At 43.2% G+C, this 21,849-nt stretch overlaps 2 protein-coding genes across 8 annotated transcripts in view; both read right to left on the reverse strand.

Annotated features, from left to right (window-relative positions):
• The window catches only part of TJP1 (tight junction protein 1), a 108,492-nt gene that overhangs the window by 43,614 nt on the left and 43,029 nt on the right, over positions 1–21,849 (reverse strand). For all 7 annotated transcript variants that reach the window (XM_061158880.1, XM_061158879.1, XM_061158878.1 and 4 more), the window contains exons 3-8: positions 15,310–15,434; positions 14,273–14,375; positions 4,307–4,583; positions 1,137–1,240; positions 377–545; positions 32–179 (exon numbers count right to left, since the gene is read on the reverse strand). In XM_061158880.1, the coding sequence (XP_061014863.1) occupies positions 32–179; positions 377–545; positions 1,137–1,240; positions 4,307–4,583; positions 14,273–14,375; positions 15,310–15,434 (926 nt within the window). The remainder of the gene's footprint in view (positions 1–31; positions 180–376; positions 546–1,136; positions 1,241–4,306; positions 4,584–14,272; positions 14,376–15,309; positions 15,435–21,849) is intronic.
• LOC133067874 (mediator of RNA polymerase II transcription subunit 29-like) lies at positions 19,723–20,407 on the reverse strand. The gene has a single exon (XM_061158875.1). It carries the CDS (start codon positions 20,380–20,382, stop codon positions 19,780–19,782), a length of 603 nt encoding a protein of 200 aa, XP_061014858.1. The 5' UTR covers positions 20,383–20,407; the 3' UTR covers positions 19,723–19,779.

A 21,849-nucleotide genomic window follows, 5' to 3' on the forward strand; every position in this document is an offset into this window, starting at 1 on the left:
ACTGTCTCACTTTACACAAGAGAGGGATTACCTGCCACTGCTGGGCTGCTGTGGCGAGTGTCGAGAATGGTCAGAGGGCTCAGACCGCTGGTCAGGAGACCGAGAGCGGCTGTGACGAGGAGGCCGGTCGTGGGATCGACCTGAATGGTCTGATGCCAATGACTGGATTTCTGAAATATCTGTTAAACAAAAGGGTGCTGTTTATTTTCCCAAGATTATAGTAAAATATAAGGCACTCCAATGATAAAGGAAATAAAGTTACTAAATATAATTTCCCATATAATGGTGGATTTAAGCATTGACTTAAACATGTCCAACCTTCCCACTTTAAGCAACAGATCACCTTGAGGGTCTCTAGAAACAGAACCACACTCACCGTCCCTCTCAGAGGCGTCAGCAGAGTGGATGCTGTCGGAAAGGTCAGGGACATTCAGCAGGGTAGCCCGCTCATCTCTCTGGACCACCATCTTTAACTTGCCCTTAGACCTCTCGATCAGCGTCTTCGCATCTGTCAGTGACATGTTTTCCGTCACGGTACCATTTATCTGCAACAGAAAAGAAACTGTAGTTTGAAGCTAAATGACAAAAATACAAGCATTAACTTAGTGAGACACAGACAGCAATATCTCAGCTGCTCCCAGGCTTGCTCTGAGAGCTATAATATTCCCTTTACACTTTCCTAAACTATCAAAGTACTCCTCCTTCCCGAAATGATAAACCTTCACTATACTCACTACACGGCTGCTCTGCCAGAGGAGCCCACATCACACCCTCTACCTCTTCCTGGCCACTTTCTGTGACTTAAGAGCAAACCAATAAAGCTGACATTTCAGTAACATCTGGAGGAGTCATCAAAACCACTTAAAGTGGAACAACAGGCAAATCTGTCTACAAAATAACTCCTGTTAGTGAATAATATGTGTCTGGAGCTATTAATTCTTCAGGATGACACAATGCCCAAAGAAAAGCATCAGTGTTGACATGGAATAATAGTCATGGCAGGCTATACAGTCCCCCAAATATTGATTTCTAATTCTTCTTGGAAAAATCCACTCAAATATGAAAAGGAGCTATGTGGGCACACTAGAACTTGTTTTCTATTGTAGTTCATCAAAATGTTAAGAACATGACTATACCTTCAATACAACATCGCCTTCTTGAATATTGCCATCTCTTGCTGCCAAACTATCTTGTGAAATTTCCTTCACAAATATATGGCTGGCCAATCGAAGACCATATTCTGAAATAATATATTTAAATGTCTTTAGTGTAAAATCCCAAGACACTTAAATAAGAGTTTAAAAGTATGAAATGAATAATCACCACACAAAGAAAGTTTTTAAGTACAAGCAGTAAGTTATTCTTGGCCTTCCTGCAAAGAAGACATTTCCTCGTGTCATCATTAGTTGTCACCATCAGTGTGAAAGCACAGGGCAAGTCCGTGGTCCAACAGCAGACTGACACTCATGCCCTCACTGTGCAGACAGAGAGGAATCTGAAGAGAAGACCACCCCCTCTGACCTGTCCGGCTGATACACCAGGTTCTTAGGTTTTAATGATAACAATTCTGAAAACAAATACCCTGGGAAGCTCAATGTATTACCACGTGTATACTATTTTTGTTTCCCCCAGTTCCTACAGAAGAGGATTTTGGGTCCTAAACCCATCCAACTCTGAAAGGCACATGCAGAACATCAGCATGAGCCACTAGAACTAGGGCCTGGAAGGAGCTGAGTGGAGAGGGGAGCAGTTAAGGATGCAAGTCCTTCCAACAGCCAGCAGAGCACCCAGGATGCAGCAGCAGGAACAGGACCTGTGGGCAGGGGAGCAGTCAGAACTAAAGACATTACCGGCAGAGTCCAAAAAACCATCCAGGGGCCTGCAGAGTGATGGACTTTTTTTTTTTAATTAGAACAATATACAATCAGTATAATGTCTATAGGAACAGGATTGCTCCTGGTTGTGTTAGGAATCCAACTGGGGGCAAGAAAAATAGAAGGGAAATAAGTGTTATTTTTAAGGTGGGCTAAGACCTGCTACTCAAATTTTTAGAAGTTACATCAAAGTTACAGTTTAACTCAAGGTAAATATACAAAGAGGGTTGACAAACAGAAAGAGAACTGGGACAAAAAAAAAAGGCTTTAGAGAATCTACGCAGTCCACTCGGTGCTTCAGAAACAGTCATCATATCTCTCAGAAATAAAGTGTTGATTAAAAGACTGTCCTTATTTAGGATTTAAAAATTATAAATGGCCAATACAAAGATGACTCTGAAATATTCCCTGTATATGAAAGCATCATTTATCCCAAGTATTTCTCTGGTAAATATGAACAAGGTGGCAGGCTCTACAGATACAAGCAGCAAGCAAGAGGCAGCCCCGCGCTCGGGCAGCAGGGCAAGGATGTCACCAGTCCAGCTTCAGTGGAGCGCAGAGCGGGCAGCACAGCACTCTGTGCCGGGGAGGGGGAGGTGGTCACAGAGAGCACCTCCCCCTCAGCCCCGAGAAGCAAACACTAAAGTTGAAGCTTCATCTAAGAAACACTGCCACTAAAGCTGAAAAGTGAGGTTGTCCGGTAGGGCAGTGGCACAGACAGAATGGCTAAAAACAGACACAGCAAAAGGCATGAAGGAAGACGAGGCAGGTTTGATGAAGCCTAAGTGTAGAGGAGTCAGACACAGCAGCGCCCCAGAGGCCCTGTAACCCAAGGAACACAACCAACAGGAGCCCCAGAGACGAGCTCACAAGGGTGAGCGAGTCCAGTTAAGAAAGGGTGGTGTGGTGCTCCTCACTGAGCCCCATCACCCCACCGCCAAAACCCATACAGGTTAACTTGACAGTAGTGATCATTTTCTAGTGTGTATGCATCTCAAGCATCACACTGCACAACTCAGATATACACAACTTTACATACTAATACATACTGTTGATCACACATCAGCAACGATGGGAGAAGAGAAGGTGCTGGTGGCTTGGAATGAGGGGTGGGGGTGGAGAAGGGAGGAGGAGGACAGGAGGGTGGATGTGCGCTCAGCAGACACAGGAAAGCAGAAGGGAGATGGTGGCACAGGTAATCACGCCACAATGAGCATGGCTGGCCTGAGACACCAGGTGCAGAAGGACAATCAATGGGCTACCGTGTAAGAAACATGAGAAAACATTTCAAGAGGGACATGGGAGTTTCGCTGGAGATGTGCAGAGTCTGAGGGCCACAGAGGACGCTTCAGTGAACAGGTCTGAGCCAGCTGTGACCCTGGGGTGCACACAAGCATGGGGAAGAAGCTGCACCATCATGAGAGCTCCTCAACACCCCAGGGAGACCCCAGGAAAGAATTCACAGAACACTGGAAGGCAGGATGAGTATAATGAGCTTGCCAAGGATACAGAAGGTGGGGGAAGCCCTGACACCCACAGCATTGAAGAAGCCAAGAGAAAACATGAAAAAATGGAGTGGTGAATTGTGAAATGGTGCTGAAAAGACAAGATACAGACTGGAAATTCCTACCAGATTCAGTGTGACCAGTTCCAGGAGCAGATACCAGAGCACCCACCAGATACCGAAGTGTGGGGCGGTGACTAGTTCTGGGAGCAGGTACAGAGAGGGGGCTGAAGCGTGGGTGGTGAACGAGAAGCAGCAGTTCTGAACACAGACCGTCTGACTAAGGAGGCCCGTGGACAAGGGGGAGGGAGCCGTGAGTAGCGGATGCGTCAGGTTTTGGGAAAGCAAATGAAAGCCAAGCTGGAGAGACTATTGCACCTTTTCATCAAAGCCGTCATCACTGGTGCTTTCTTGAGTGGGAGAGACATACCCAGAGCAGTGCTGCAAGGCCACCACTGGACTCATCCAGTATGGACTGTGACTACCTGAGGGCAGGCAGCTAGGCTGCAGCCACAGAGTTCTGACAACTGTGTCCTTTCTTTAGAGTAGCATCCCAGCTCTCCATCTGGGGCAACAAGCTGCCCTCCCTCCCCACCCAGTGCTCTCTTCCTGGATGCGGATGCAGCCCAACCCGAGCCAGACCACAAAGTCAACACTGCGCTGCAACCGATGCAGGGACATAGGACACCTCCTACTCACAGAGCTAACCTAACACTCCTAATGGACACGTTATCCGCTACAACAAAAAAGTAGAGGAAACCGACGACCCCTGAGGTCTGCAGTAACAGGATGTGCTTTTAAGCAAAATGTCACAAGAACAAGGGTAACAAAAGACAACAGAGCAAAGATGTCAAGAGACAGCAAATTTACTTCTCATTAAAATCAGTCTTAAAATTCTCATGTGAAAATACTAAGTTGGCAGAAATACCTTCATTCTTCCGCGACTTCACCAGGGTGACTTTGGTGGGTCTGGCAGGCTGACTGGAGGCCACAGACCGCCTGTCTGAACGGGGGGACAGACTCCTCTCCCGACTGGCACTCCTATCTCGGCCCCAGCTCTTCTCGCTCCTCCTGTTTGCCAGGGCCCCACGGCCACTTCTCGGGTCGTGCGCCTCCTCGTCATAACTGTCCTCTTCGTTCTCAGACACAGGTTCAGGATCAGGACGACTTACTGGGATCTGAACTTTCTTCTTCCTTCGAATGGTCTACCATAAGAAAGGGGATGGTATGAGCTGACGGATGCACCTTCAGTTCTTTGGAGAGGAAAATCACATTTTTCTGGTCTCATATTAATTATGAATAACAGACATAATAGATAAATAAAACCAATTACTAAGAAACACATTTCCATACTGGTTATCTTTCCTGCTTTACTGGTAAAAGACCTGGGTACAAAGCACATTGAAATCGAGGGCTAATAAAGTTTTTACTTAATTCAGAACATCTTCTACATGTAATAATCACGAGCTTAAAGGGGAACTAGTAACTGCCAGTGGTCTGAATAAAGGTGGGATTGCTGTACTCTGAACACCATTGAGCATCCTGCAGAGCCACCAAACCACTGCAGGCCCAACTCCGTTCCTTACAAGCTTCAGAATCCATCAGTACCAAGGTCCACAAGTGTCCTGTGGAAACTCTAAGAGGCAAATTCACTGCACCTCTGCACTAACACTGGACGAGTATGCGGGACCTAATAACTTCATGATACTTTATCAACATAAACTGCTCTCAGATTCTCTCTCCAAAATGTGTAACTTCTGGTCCAGGTATGAACGTCTTTTGGCTTTTTTTCCTGGCTGGCTCTGGTGCTGATTAAGTTTTCCTGTCCATTTCTTTCCCTCACTTTCTGGAAGATCAAGGTCTGTGTGCACTGTCTGCTCACAAAGGGGCCGCCTACTCCCTGGCCTGCACCCTGTCTCCCCACACTGTGTACACTTGCTCTCATCAGAGATCTGCAAGATCTCCTTGAGGAACACTCCTCATCTTCTACTTCTGACACCATCATCTACTAAAACTCTTACCCTGTCCATCTTCTTTCTGACTCCTCCATGCCCTCCTGTTCTCCTAAGTCCATCAACTCCCTCCTAGTTTCAAGAGCCTTCTTACCAAGTTTGAAGAGATGTCAGTCATGGGTATTTAAATGATTTTCTCCAGCCCCAGGACCCCACCGCCCTGAGCCGGCTGAGTCAGGACCTAGCCGCCCCAGAAGGCCAGCACCAGCCCCTGTACTCCCAGGGCCCTGTGGCCAGAGACCCCAGGACCAGCCTGCCTACCCTGGGCACTAGTCCTGGACACACAGGACCCTGAATCCATCCACCAGCAGGCCAACACCAGGACCCCTGGCCACACAGCCATCCACCCAGTTCTACCCACCACCAGCAGGCGGACACCAGGACCCCTGGCCACGGAGCTTTTTAATAAAATCTGATATCCATGTATGATTGAAAAAAAACTCAACTAAGTGCATATAGAGGAAACATAGCTCACATGAAAAACGTCATATATGAGCTCACAGCTAACATCACACCAAGTGGTGTAAAGCTGAGAGCACTTTCTCTAAGACAAGGATCTCCACTGTCACCCTTTCACTCAAAGTACTATTGGAAGTCTTAGCTCCACCACAAGAAAAAGAAATCCAAACTGGAAAGGAAGAAGGACAACTGCTGATGTGTGAGGATGACATGATACCACAAAGAAAATCCTAAAGACACTACCAATAAACTACCAGAGCTCATTGATAAGTTCAGCAAAGTTGCAGAATAAAAAACTAATATACAGAAATCTGTTGCATTTCTATACACTAACAACAAACTATCAGAAAGAGAAATTAAGAAAACAATCCCATTTATAAATTACATCAGAAAATAAAATTCCTGGGAGACAATCTAACTAAGGAGATAAAAGACCTATATTTAGAAAATAGAAAGACACAGATGCAAGAAACTGAAGACAAGAGGCAAAGATGGAAAGCTACATCAAGTTCATGGGCTGGAAGAATTAACCACACCACCCAAAGCAATCTACATATTCAGTACAATCCCTCTCAAAATACCAGTGGCATTTTCAACAGAACAAGTAACTCTAAAATGTGTATGGAAAAACAAAAGACTGAAAGGAAAAACAAACAAACCCAGAAATCATCCTGAAAATGAAGAATAAAGCTGGAGGCAACATGTGTCCAGATCTCAAACTATACTATATGGTTACAGCCATCAAAACAGCATGGCATTAGCACCAAAACAGACACATAAATCACTAGAACAGAACAGGAAGCCCTGGAAGATGAATCTAGACTTAGACAGGTAATTCATCCTTGACGAAGGAGGCAAGAATATATAGCCTCCTCAATAAACGGTGCTGGGAAAACAGGAAAGCTACATGTACAAGAATTCCACTGGACTTCTTTCACACCACACACAAAAAATAAACTCAAAATGGATGTAAGATTTAAATGTAAGATCTGAACCCATAAAACTCCTAGAAGAAAACACAGGCAATACACAGATCTGCCTCCTCAGGGAAGGGAAAGAAAAACAAAATATAAGCAAATGGAACTACATCCAACTAAAGAGCTTTTACACAGTGAAATTAACAATCATCAAAACGAAAAGGCTGCTGACAAAATGGGAGAAGATATTTGCAAATGACATGACCCATAAGGGGTTAATATCCAAAATATACCAAGAACTTACAAAACTCAGTATCAACAAATACATAAATCAATAACTTGATTGAAAACTGGGCAAAGGGTCTGAATAGACATCTTTCTGAAGAAGACACACAGATGGCTACAGGCACACAAAAACATGCTTGATATTACTAATATTCAGGGAAATGCCAATCAAAACCACAATGAGATATCACCTCCCACTTGTTAGAATAGCAATTATTAAAAAAACAAGGGCAAATGATGAGCGTTGACGAGGGACAAGTGCTGAATGTGGAGAAAAGGGAAATACTCATGCTCTGCTAGTGGGAATGTAAACTGGTGCAGCCACTATGGAAAATAGCCTAAACCCATCTCAAAAAATTAAAAATAGAACCACCACATCATCCAGCAAATTCCACTCCTATTTATCCAAAGAAAACAAAAGCACTAAACAGAAAAGATGTTTATGGGAATGCCCTGGTGGTCCAATGGTTAGGGCTCACCTTCCACACCAGGAGGCTCAAGTTCAATCCCTGGCCAGGTAACTAAGATCCTACAAGCCACAAGGCCAAAGGAAATTAAGAAAAGAGAGAAGACATGTGCACTCCTATGTTCACTGCAACATTATTTACAATATCTAAGAAACAGAGGCAATGCAAGTGTCCATCAATAGATTAACTGATAAAGAAGATTTGATACACACACACACACACACACACACACACACACACGAATACTACTGAGCCATGAAAAAGAAATAATGTTGTGCCATTTGCAACAACATGAATGGACCTGGAGGGCATTATGTTAAGTAAAATAATATATGGAATCTAAAAAACAGATGAACAAACCTAACAAGATAGAGATGGAGTTACAGATACAGAGAAGAAATGGGTGGTTGCCAGAGGAGGAGAGAAACAGAAGAGAGAAACCAAGAGGTACAAACTTCCAGTTGCAAAATAAATGGGTCATGGGTGTGAAACATATGGTGTGGGAAACACAGTAACTATGTAATACCTTTGTGTAGTGACATAAGGTAGCTAGACTTATCTTGGTGACTTTGAAATGTAGAGAAATACAGAATCACTGTGTGGTTAAAAAGGAACTAACACAGTGTTGTAGGTCAAGTATACTCCAAAAACAAACAAATTTATAGAAAAAGAGGTCAGACTTGTGGTTATAAAGGTGGTGGGGGATTGGGTGAAGAAAATCAGAAAGTGTTAAGATAAATGAGTAGTAGGGGATGTCATGGAAACATAACAAATATAATTAAAGTTGATAAGACTAAATTATAAGCGTTTTCATCTCAAAGAAAAAAATTTTTTCTATTCCTTTAATTTCGTATCTCTATGAGGTGATGGATGCTCACTGCACATACCATGGTCATCATTCCATGAAGCCGTATCAACCTGCTGCACCCCTTCAACTTGCACAGTGTTTGCTGTCACCTGTGTCTCAATAAGGCTGGTCGTGTGCCAGGACAAACCATGATCCTGTGCTAGGCCCCCTTAGGGTGGCCACATTCCCCTACTCTATGATGACGTCATCCCCTACAAATTCATCTTACTTCAAAGAATCCTTTCATTTCTTCAGCAATCCTCTCATCTACCCCTGGCTGCCTTAGATTCTGTGGAATCGACTAACAAGGGTGCCCCAAACTGTTCTGAGACATCATTCATCTGGGCTGATTTCCAGAGATCAGTCACTTCACATCCCCTCCACTCCTACATATTTTCAGTATCTCATTTATTTAGTCTTCCTTCCTGGTCTCAAAGATAAGTCCATCCTCCTCCTTATGAGCAACACACTTTCAGAGGAGCTTATTCTTATCCCTCCCCTCCTGCATGACCTTTCCTCATCAATTACCACCCCCTGCCCCAGGTACCACCCTATTTACCTGCAGTCTGTCCTCTGCCTACTAACTGGCATATGCATGTGCTACTCATTTCCAAGTCATCATCTTTTCTCTTCTTTTTGTGACTGATTTTATTCAAGGGCTGCTCCACACTTAATACCATACCTTCTGACCACCAAGAGTGATCAGAGAAGGCCTCTCGGAGGGAATAACATTGAAGCTGAAGGTCAGCAAGGAGCAAGACGCTAGCATGTGGAGAGGACAGGCAGCCAAGGCCTGTGCTGAACACAGAAAAGGCTGCCAGTGCTGCTGCTCCCAGTACTGCCCTGCTGAGCCCTTCTCAGCAACATTCCCTGTAAGGCACCCCTAACTGCCTCCCTGAGTCTCGTCTCTATTTCCACCTCCTACATTTGGTATTAGTAAGGTATAATCATATCCATCCAGCTTGTGGATGAATCACAAGCTGGAATCAAGATTGCTGGGAGAAATAACAACAACCTCAGACATGCAGATGACACCACCCTAACGACACAAAGTGAAAAACTAAAGAAAGAGGCTCTTGATGAGGAGAGGAACAAGAGGAGAGTGAAAAAGTTGGCTTAAAACTCAACATTCAAAAAACTAAGATCATGGCATCCAGTCCCATCACTTCATGGCAAATAGATGGGGAAAAACGGAAACAGGATCAGATTTTACTTTCCTGGGCTCCAAAAACACTGTAGATGGTGACTGCAGCCTTGAAATTTAAAAACGTTTGCTCCTTGGAAGAAAAGCTATGGAAAACCTAGATAGCATTATTAAAAAGCAGAGATGTCACCTTGCGGACAAAGGTCCATATTGTCAAAGCTATGGTTTTTCCAGTAGTCATGTGGGTATGTGAGTTGGACCATAAAGAAGGCTGAGCACCGAAGAACTGATGCTTTTACACTGTGGTACCAGAGAAGACTCTTAAGAGTCCTTGGAAACCAAGGAGATCAAACCAGTCAATCCTAAAGGAAATCAACCCTTAATATTCATTGAAAGGACTGATACTGAAGCTCCAATACTTTTGCTACCTGATGTGAGGAGTTGACTCACTAGAAAAGATCCTGATGCTGGGAAAGATAGAAGGCAGGAGGAAAAGAGGGTGGCAGAAGATGAGATGGTTGGATGGCATCACTGACTGGATGGACATGAGTTTGAGCAAACTCTGGGAGATGGTGAAGGACAGGAAAGCCTAGTGTGCTGCAGTCCATGGGGTAGCAAAGAGTCAGACAGAACTCAGCAACTGAACAACAACAATAACAAGATATAAACAGGGCTTCCCAGGTGGCTCAGTGGGTAAAGAATCTGCCTGCAAATGCAGGAGATGCAGGTTCAAACCGTAGGTCGGACAGATCCCCTGGAGGAGGGCATGGCAACCCACACTAGTATGCATGCTCAGAGAATCTCATGGACAGAGGAGCCTGGTGTGCTACAGTCCATAGGGTCACAAAGAATTGGACAGGACTGAAGTTATTGAGTGCGCGCGTACACACACACACACACACACACACACACACACACACGGTATACACACGGTATTGAGCGTGCGCGTACACACACACGGTATAAACAAAAACAAAGTAACCAATGGAGTCCTCAAAGCTTTCCCTATCATTCCCCTAGGATAGTGAGTATACACCACTCTGAAATCTGTGCCTGAAACCCTCTCCATCTCTGGTTATGTGCATTATGCTGATGACCGTGTGTACCTCCCCATGGAGCCTGCTGAAATTCAAGTTCTGTATTTGCACCCAGTAAGTGTTTAACTCACTGAAAAACATCCAATCCTGCTATGATTCTCCATTTATACTATGAATAAACCCAAAAAGGCTTGCTGATCATTCCTGATTTTAACACCAGTATCTTCTCAGGTTTTTTTTTTTTTTGATGAGGACCACTTTTAAAATCTTCACTGAATTTGTTACAGTCTTGCTTCTGTTTTATGATTTGGTTTCATGGCTTCGAGGCATGTGGCATCTTAGCTCCCTGACCAAGGACTGACCCCTTCCTCACCCCCTGCACTGGAAGGCTAACAAGCCTTAATCACTGAATTGCCAGGAAGTCCCAACTCTGAAAATTTTGACACAAAAATTGGGGGAAAATGCTTACTTCAAAACAGCTTAGCTGAAGAAAAGATTCAAATATAAAATAAAATAATGAAATTACATAGGTACCAGAATAAAACACAAGATACACACTTTTATAACTCTGCTAAGCACCAAAGGCTTAGACTTCTGTAAGCACCAAACGCAGTCAAGTAAAAGTCTGACAGATATGACACGATAAAAACGAAAACATTTCATGATGAAACAAGGTAACAGAAAAAGAAACCAAAAAATACCATAAACTTACACACACTCAAAAAATAACTGGAAAAACAACATATGTTGTATATACAACAAAAGGCTAATCACCTTAATATAGAAACACTAGTGTGACAGCATCACGATGGAAGGGCAAAGGACAGGAACAGGCAAAGAAACATCACGGGAAGTATACACACCACATGATGATCAAATCCACCTGTAACTTAAAAATCCTCATTTGACCCAAGAGAAGCCACTGCAATGAGAAACCTGGGCACCACAACTAGAGTAGCTTCCACTCGCCCCAACTAGGGAAAGCCAGTGCAGCAATGAAGATCAAGCACAGCCAAAAAAAAAAAGCTAAGATTCCTCTTTGACATAAGTTTAGTCCATCAGTTTGGCAGAGATGTCAAGGGCTGATGAAACTGGACTCTCTCAAAACCTTACTGGTTCTCTGACTGGCAAAACAGCAACCCATATACCTCAAGTCATTCATGCCACCTGACTCCAAAAAGCCACTCCCAAGGAAAGGAACTGAACAAGCAGGTAGAAGATGACGATCCTTAACACAACTTTTAAAAAATACCTGTGGGAGCTGGACACTTAAATGCCCATAAGCAAGTGGGGGAGGAAGAGTGAGGTGTGCACACACTGAGACACTACACAGCCATGCATTCACACACTCAATTGAGCATTCACATAGCTCATCTCTGGAAAGTTTCTGCCCATTCACTTCATAATGCTTTTTTTGGTATGTTCAGAATTTTAGTAAAAATTATACATGTTCAGTACGCTATAAATACTTTTTCTATCTTCTCTTCACCTACTGTTAAACAAAATGAAGCCCATTTATGGTAGTTATATTATCAAAGGAGTTCTAAGATTTTAATTCAGTGGAAAAGAAATTTACTGAGCCTAACACCCCGGGGGCGGGGGGTGGTGGTGGTCTTAGTTTATGGAAAGATACAAACTGACAACCATAAATATGTAAGAGAAGAGGGAAGAAGGAAGACTAGTAGATCAGAAAGCAGGAGGGAAGAAGCTGGTTACTCCGAACTGGGCAGGGGTGGGGAGCATATATAAGATCTGAGGTTCTTGTTATGGCTGGAGGTAAAGATATCCTACAATGAAAGGCCACATTCTAAGATACTATGGTTTTATCCTCAAACAGTGATAAAAAACTTGGCATCAACAGATGACATGATCCACTCTCTTTAGATGCAGAAGTGAACAACTACCCTTTGCTGACTGAACAGAATTCCAACCAACCCTCTACAGCTTCTCCCTGAAGAGTAAAAATACTTGCATAACCTTAAGTCCACCTTCCCAAATTACGCAGCCAAGCACAGGGAGAGGAAAACTCAGGCTGCTTCGTACATGTGCTGTTTCAAATACATAATAGAAAATCATTGCTTCTCATAAATCATTTCTATGGTGAGAAAGTCTGGAGTACAGGTAACAATTTCCTGGATGTATTACTGATGTGGAGCATACAAACTAAACATTCTGCATGAAAAAACAAAACAGTTCTACATTCCAGAAGAATGAAGTTGGAGCTAAAGCCCGTAACTTCAGGTACAGGAGGAAAAATTCAATTTATCTAAGGTACTCAACTGGAATATGCAGCAACTCAACCAAAGAACACTTATTCAATTTATAAAAACCAACAGTTACAAAAATTAGCAATTTGCTTCTGTAAACACCACAATCTCATGTGTTAAAAACTGTGAAAAAACTCTACCATCAACTAGCCAGTCTGCACATGAAACATACTTTAAGACAACATCAGAGTCACAGCTGTAAAAACACAACTACAATGAAAGTTTTGAAAACACCAGTACATTAGAAGCTGCCTGTCATTTGGAATGCAGTAACTGAACACTGGCAGCGCTGCCATGAGAAAAGTAGGGACACTGCTGCAGAGTGTCCACACCAGTGGACATGGCAGCCTGCACCCAGTGAGAGGGCCTCCGACTGGGGGTGAGGGCAGTCTCAGGAAGCACCCCTCTGGCTCTCAGCACAGCTCCCAGAGGTCATACCAAGGCAGGCCTCCTGACTCCAGCTCTCTCCTCTCTGCTGGGTCCACTGTGGTTCAGCCAGTCTGCTGCAAAGCAGAAGATTCTCAAGGGACAGGGTAGGTCAGTCTCTGCCTTCTGTCCATACACAGGAGCCAAGGCCTCATAGAACCTCAATCAGGCACTTCAGAGTTTAGATGAAGAAGAAACGGGGCAGTAAAGCGGCTAAGGTGCTCCTCTATGTAGAAATTAACATGTATGTATTTTTTTGGCCACATGCGTGTGGGCATCTAGTTCTCAGACCAGGGACTGAACCCATGCCCTGCAGTGGAAGCACAGAGACCTAACCACTGAACAGCCAGGGAAGTCTCTATGTAGATATAATTTTTTTAAAGTAGGATTTTAACATTAAATCCATTCTCTGTCACAACTGCCTAGTTTTAACTGTGATTTGAGGCGAGTTACTGAGAGATTACTGAACTTTTGTCTGTTACTAAAAACAAAAAAAACAGGGAAAAAACCAACTTCTTAAATATGAAGAACCTAGCAAACATGAAAAAACAACAAAAGTACCCTGAACAACTGGAACAAAACAACCCTTACCACTCTCTTTCCTCAAAATGTAGCACAGTAACAAGGTAGCAACACTGTATGTGTTTAAGGGATGACATAAAATTTACCCATTAAACAAATCCTGTAAGAGAAAAATAGGGCTATAGACTAAACTGATTATATGTCAAGATTCCATCTAATTTAAGTGTTTTTTAAAAAAGAAAATATTAAACCATAAAGAAGTAACTATTTAAACAGGAATTCCTTCCTTTCTCTAAAATCAAAAAAATCCTGGAATCTGAGCTTTGAGAAAATACACACTAGTGACAAAACACACCACCAGTATCAGAAGAGGTGCTGTGTGGGTAAATAACTAACCTTGAACTACTGTCCCAGATTTTATTTTCTTAAATGGGAGGAATGAAATCAAACACCAAAAACATATCAACAGTACAGCTGGTACCTTTATAAAGTCAGAGGTAAAAACACTTACAATTTTTGCATTTTTCCCGCTTTTCCTTAGTTGCTGAACAGCAAACGCATGCTCAACATTATCCATGGAGACGCCATTAACCATTGCCACTCGGTCATTTTCCCTAAAGCAGAAAAATGGTCAAAACAACATGTTAAACAAAATCACACAGATAAGTTTATAAAGGTGTTTTCAAGATAGGATTTTAAAAAGATATTCTCATTATGGGCTAATTAATCTATCTTCAGATCAATAATTATAAAAATGTACAACTATTTTCTTTCAGTTCGCCCACAAGAAGTGTTTACCAAGTAACTAATCACAGGTCATTTATTATTTACCTATTAATACAAAGGTTCCTGAAAGGATTGAACAGGTATACTGCTGTTGTTGGTCAGTGGCCAAGTCATATCCAACTCTTTGCAATCCACTGGACTGTAGCCCGCCAGAATCCTCTGTCCATGGGATTTCCCAGGCAAGAATACTGGAGTGGATTGCCATTCCCATCTCCAGGGGATCTTCCTGACTCACAAATCGAACCTGGGTCTCCTGCATTCGCAGGCAGAATCTTTACCACTTGATCCACCTAGGAAACCCTGATCAAGTACTACAGCACACAAGATGACTTCTACTGGTACAGTTACATGCATTCAATGATACTAGGTTGTAAGTCTGGAAAAAATTATTCTATCTTTAATGATAAAGCCTTTCTCCTTCCAGTTTTCTTTCAGTCCTCCTAACCATACTCATGTTTTTGCAAGTGCATTTTTTGCCTCTTTTCAATCTTGCTAATCTTCCTGCTTAACAAGAAATGGTAAGACTCTTGGTGAGCAGCTCCTGAAGACTAGATTCTACTCCAAACTGAGTAACAAGTTTTCTTTTCACTATCTTTATTTTTTACAGTGACCTACTTATGGTAAGTGAAACTAGCTTTCCATTTATGACAGATAAGCATAAACACATATTAATTTAGAGGCATCACTAGCATGACATGCTGGTGGCAGAGGGCAGGAGAGTCCCTGTGACCTGTGCCCACAAGGAGAAAGAAGCGCACTTACTGCAGCTGTCCTTCCGCAGGCCCCCCCTTCAGCACGTCTGATATCACGATGGAGGTTTCCCCACTCTGGAAATGTGGATTATCTCTTCCACCAGATATTGCAATTCCAAATCCAAATCCAGGAGCCTGAAGTAACAATTAAGAGTAAAATGTCATTATTAGGACATCCTCTACAATCAGTCCTATACAAAACACTCCTCGCTTGTCCAGACACGCATGAGGATGAGAGATTCTGGTATGGGAACGCAGCTCTTAATGAATGTAATGCTGGGTGGAACTGAAAACTGCCAACCACGCCAATGTTAAGAACCAGAACACACTTAAAAATTCTCAACACTGAAATTCTCAGTTCCTTTTTGCTTATCAGAAAGTTTCCTGAGGGAATTGGTGGTGCCCCACAAACACTGGCAAACAATTCACAGAATGACAGTTTTAATAAGCATATACATCAGAAGCTATTTTATATAATACCAGTAGATGTGAAAATCAACTTCCTTCACTTACACTAAGAATCTCTATTGAAATAATATGCTATAATGTCTTTGTACACTGTATTCAACAGAAAGTCCATTAACTTTCAAGCATATTTATATATATATATATCAAGCATGTTTAATTATTATATTTCTAATTAAATAAAATTATAATGAATTAATAACTTCTAAAAAAGCTGAAAATCTTTACCATGACTAAAGAAGGTCCAGCACAGAGAAAAGTCAATAGTTCCAAGTTATGTAAAAACCGCCTGATATCCAAGAAAGCCACACATTTGCCATCTAAGCAAACACCCAGCATTTTCCAAGGGCTCCAGAATCAGTGAGTCAGGGGTCACGTGTTCACATAATGTCCTTCTGTGCTCCATAACTCAGACCACCTGAGGACAAAGGTGTCATGTTCTTCCACAGCCGTCCTGTCCACAAGATGATGTCCACCAGAGAGGGGTCCATCATGACCTCTTGCACCCCAGAGTCTACTGAAACAGCCGAGGAGGAGGAAGAAGGGGAAAACTCTTCTTCAAAGAGAATAAACACCAGCAATTCCACTCCTAGGTGTACTCCCAAGAGAAATGAATATGTGTGCACGCAGAGACATTCACACCCACACACAGCAGCATCTTTAACAGCCAGAAAGTGAAACAACCCAAATGTTCATCAACTGATGGACATGGTCTATCCATAAAGTGAACTCCTATCTGCAACACAAAGGAGTATAGTGTTGACATGTGCTACAAGATGGGGAACTTGGAAAACAATGCTATCTAAAGGAAGCCAACTACAAAAGACCACACACATATCATACAATTGTTCTTATATGAGATTTTCAAAAAAGACCAACATCTACAAGGAAAAGTAGACTGGTGATCTGCTGAGGGCCAGTGGAATGGACCTTTGTTGGCAAAGTAATGTCTCTGCTTTCTAATATGCTATCTAGGTTGGTAATAACCTTCCCTCCAAGGAGTAAGCGTCTTTTAATTTCATGGCTGGAATCACCATCTGCAGTGATTTTGGAGCCCAGAAAAATAAAGTCTGACACTGTTTCCACTGTTTCCCCATCTGTTTCCCATGAAGTGATGGGACCAGATGCCATGATCTTAGTTTTCTGAATGTTGAGCTTTAAGCCAACTTTTTCACTCTCCTTTTTCACTTTCCAGTGGTCATGTATGGATGTGAGAGTTGGACTGTGAAGAAAGCGGAGTGCCGAAAAATTGATGCTTCTGAACTGTGGTGTTGGAGAAGACTCTTGAGAGTCCCTTGGACTGCAAGGAGATCCATCCAGTCCATCCTAAAGGAGATCAGTCCTTGATGTTCACTGGAAGGACTAATGCTGAAGCTGAAACTCCAGTACTTTGGCCACCTCTTGAGAAGAGTTGACTCACTGGAAAAGACCCTGATGCTGGGAGGGACTGGGGGCAGGAGGAGAAGGGGATGATAGAGGATGAGATGGCTGGATGACATCACCGACTTGATGGACATGAGTTTGAGTGGACTATGGGAGTTGGTGATGGACAGGGAGGGCTGGCTTGCTGTGATTCATGGGGTCGCAAAGAGTCAGACACGACTGAGCAACTGAACTGAGGTGGGTGGAGAGATGGGGGAGGAATGGCTTATGAGTACATTATTTCTCTTTAGGGGAATGAAATGTTTAACAAGTGACTGGTGATGGTCCTACAGCTCTGTGACTAAACTAAAAAGTCACTAAATTATACATTTTAAAGGGTGAATTGAATAATATGTGAATTACATTACAGTAAACCTACTGCCCTCCCCGTCTCCCAAAAAAGGGCTAATTCAAAAAACAAAACAGAAAAACATCTGGGTGGCCGAAGTAAAGGCAACTGCCTGAATCTATGTCTCCAAAATAAGACAAAGCAAATCACTACACAAAACCATACCTTTGGTATAATTCAAAAAAACAGAATATCCAAATTTCAAAACAGCTAGACACAGCGCTCAAATTTCAAAAATAAATAAAACAGGAAATGGTTAGAAAGAAAATAACTATTAGCACACAACTAGAAAACAGAAGAGACTACACAACAAATTCAAATGAATGGGATAACTTAGATAATGGAAAATTTTGTAAGGAAATATAGATTATTGAAACTGACTCTATTAGAAATTAAGTTTAAACAAACCAGTTACTGGAAAGGAAACAGAGATAGTTATATGAGGGAATTATCTCACAAAAAATACCAGGCACAGATATTTCACAGGGGAATTCCACCAACACATCAATGTCCAGAGAGCCCTGGTGCTCCATGAATCGTTCCAGAGCATTCTAACATTAAAGGGAGATTTCTGAACTCTTCTCAAGAAGCAATAACAACACTGACATCTAAATGTGATAATGACTCCCCATGATCAAGACAGAGCCCCCTCCAAACAGTACAGCCTAACACCATTTTTAAAAGCCTACATCACACAAATACACCATGAAAAGGTGGTTTATTTCCAAAAGTGGTGTATTAGGAAAGCCATTATATAAAGAGTTATATACTAGTAAAACTAGGGGAAAAAAAGAAAATTCAGAGATTAAATTCATAGAGCCTGAAAAGGCCTCTGACAAAATCCAACATTCACGACCAAGGGGTGGGGGGTAGGAGGGCGAATCAAGAAGATGCTTTCAATCTGTTTTATTATTTCCTTTTTTTCCCACACACATTATTTGAAAAGGAGAGGAGTTACTTTAGAAAGTCTTTAAGGTAATGATGGATATTCACATTTCATTTTATATCAGTAAGTGACAGTTTCTGAATAGGAGGCTGTAGTGTGCAATCTGAAAATGACAGAGAGGACCTTCTGTATTTGTTGTTACATGAACACCCATCCACTGGCCCATTCTGCACCTTGAATGGATATTTTATCCACTGTGATTTTATAATAGCATGAAAGTGAAAGTCATTCAGTCATGTCTGACTCTCTGCAAACCCATGGACTGTCCAGGCCAGAATACTGGAGTGGGTAGCCTTCAGGGGATCTTCCCAACCCAGGGATCGAACCCAGGTCTCTGGCATTGCAGGCGAATTCTTTACCAGCTGAGCCACAAGGGAAGACCAAGAATACTGGAGTGGGTAGCCTATCCCTCCCCCATCTTCCCAACCCAGGAATCAAAGCAGGGCCTCCTGCATTGCAGGTGGATTCGTTACCAATTGGGCTATCAGGGAAGCCCTATAATAGAAGTCTTACAGTTCAGTTCGGAGAAGGCCATGGCACCCCACTCCAGTACTCCTGCCTGGAAAATTCCATGGATGGAGAAGCCCGGTAGGCTGCAGTCCAGGGGTTGCTATGAATCGGACACAACTGAGCGACTTCACTTTTACTTTTCACTTTCATGCACTGGAGAAGGAAATGGCAACCCACTCGAGTATTCTTGCCTGGAGAATCCCAGGGACGGGGGAGCCTGGTGGGCTACCGTCTATGGGGTCACACAGAGTCGGACACGACTGAAGCGACTTAGCAGCAGCAGCAGCAGTTCAGTTCAGTTGCTCAGTCGTGTCCAACTCTTTGCGATCCCAAGAACCGCAGCACACTAGGCCTCCCTGTCTATCACCAACTCCCGGAGTCCACTCAAACCCATGTTTATTGTGTCGGTGATGGCATCCAACCATCTCATCCTCTGTCATCCCCTTCTCCTCCTGCCCTCAATCTTTCCCAGCATCAGGGTCTTTTCAAATGAGTCAGCTCTTCGCATCAGGTGGCCAAACTACTGGAGTTTCAGCTTCAACATCAATCCCTCCAATGAACACCCAGAACTGATCTCCTTTAGGATGGACTGGTTGGATCTCCTTGCAGTCCAAGGGACTTGCAAGAGTCTTCTCCAACATCCATACATGACTACTGGAATAACCATAGCCTTGACTAGATGAACCTTTGTTGACAAAGTATTGTCTCTGCTTTTTATTTATTTTTTTTGCTTTGAAGCCACTCTTCATTCCCTCCCTGGCCCTTCCCCCACTCCCAGCCCTGCGGGCTCACAGGGTGCCTCCAGGGCCCGTAGGTGGTGCAGGGGTCTTGCCTGTGACCTTGTTGGCACAGTCCAGCAGGGCAGTGTGAATGTCCTTGGCACAGGCAATCTGGGCTTTGATGACCGCCAGGTACTGCGGGTAGGGCAGGCTGTCAGGCTGGACGGCATCAGGCTTGGTGGCTGTGGGCACCAGTGTTGGAGAGTGCTTGGCACTGTTGCAGCTCTGTGACAAACACTCATGTGCCAGGCGCAGGCAGAGCTCTAGCTGGTCACAAAGTGCATAGAACTCTTCCAGACACTTGTCAAAGCACTGAATGGGTCCATCGCTGCTCTTTTGTCCATTGTCAATGTTAGTGTTCTGAATCAGGTTCTGGGCTGCAACCTTCATCAAGGTCTGTAGACTCTCCTTCAGCTGCGGGATGAGCATCTTATAACGCTGCACAGGATCGAAGTCCTGTTGCTGTTGCTGCAAAAGCCCGCTCTGGGCAGGTCCCACAAGTTGTGCTGGTGGTTGTGGCTGCTGCTGGGAACCCGACCCACCAGCTGAACCTGGACCCGATACACTAGCGGCAGAAGAAGTCGCTGAAGCCTGCTGTTGGGATGCAGCCATCTTTGCCCCGCGCCTTGTCTCTGCTTTTTAATATGCTGTCTAGGTTGGTCATAACTTTCCTTCCAAGGAGGAAGCGTCTTTAATTTCATGGCTGCAATCACCATCTGCCGTGATTCTGGAGCCCAGAAAAATGAAGTCAGCCACTGTTTCCCCATCTACTTGCCACGATGAAGTGATGGGACCGGATGCCATGATCTTAGTTTTCTGAATGTTGAGCTTTAAGCCAACTTTTTCACTCTCCTCTTTCACTTTCTTTTTTTTTAGTGTGTGTGTTAAAAGTGAAGTTTATTACAATACAGTAAGTGCAAGTGTTATTAAAAATGCTGGTTAAAATCATAAAGTGTCTATATAATTTTTCTAGTATAAATATTGGAAATAACAACTTTAACAATTCTATAAGTACACAGTACATCGAAAACATAAAATCACATACAAGGCTAAATATCACTGCACATTATCATTTTAGGTATCATTTTTCTGATCCCAGCATCATTCCAGAATACAAAGGGGTTACAAACGTCAAGGTTTCAGTGTTTTGAATGTATGTCAGTTATCACACATTAATAATGCTTTAAAATCATTGCTTATAGTCTAATCAAGTGGTTATAGTTCCAATAATTCCTTTTCTCGATAGGTCTTGGACAAAAAGTTGAGCTAGAAAAGCTGTGATTACAAAACCTAGGATGACATTAATTCTCAATGATTCATTTAAAACTGGCATAAAGTGTTATTAAAAAATCCTATAGGACATGGAAGACAATAAGTACATCACATGTAAATAAAATTAAGCAGCTCACCCTCTGCTTGCTTACTTGGCTCCATGTCTCTGTAGAAAGGAGAAGCTGAGCCATAAAGAAGTGCGGGCCACTCAGAACTGCTGGGAGTGTGTGTTTTTGGGGGGTTAGGGGGACTGGTGAAGGTGGGTAGGAAACAGCACAGGGAAAGACTTGGGGAGAAATGTCAGACTATAAAGGTAAATTAAACAGTATTACTTGTCCACTCCTCCCCATCCTGCTGAAGCAGGGGACAGTTCCAGTCCAGCCTCCATCCACTGTCTCCCAGCAGGGGCTCTGTTCCCCTCCACCATGAAGACAGCATTTGCTTTTCAGACAATGTGAAGCCATGGCTGTTCGGTACTGAGAACACTTCCCAAACCTGAGGAACAGCCTATAAATTATGGGTTTGGACACTGCACAAACCAAGGAGAATCTGAACTAGGCCTCAACATGAGCAGAAGGGAAACAGCTTTTTACAAGCAGCTAATGCCCACACAGGCTAAGTGGTTCAGCCAAGGGGACAGCAATGCTTATTTCTTCATGAACATGCTTCTCAGACTTTCATGTGCATAGGATTCACTTGGGAGCTCACCAAAGTGAGCTGGGTTGGAGGTGGGGCCACAGGTTCTGCATTTGTAGTTAAGCTCCTATGGACCACACTTTGAGATGCTGATGCTCCTAGCCTATGGAC

The sequence above is a fragment of the Dama dama genome, chromosome 13 (genome assembly GCF_033118175.1).
Source record: "Dama dama isolate Ldn47 chromosome 13, ASM3311817v1, whole genome shotgun sequence".
Taxonomy (NCBI): domain Eukaryota; kingdom Metazoa; phylum Chordata; class Mammalia; order Artiodactyla; family Cervidae; genus Dama; species Dama dama.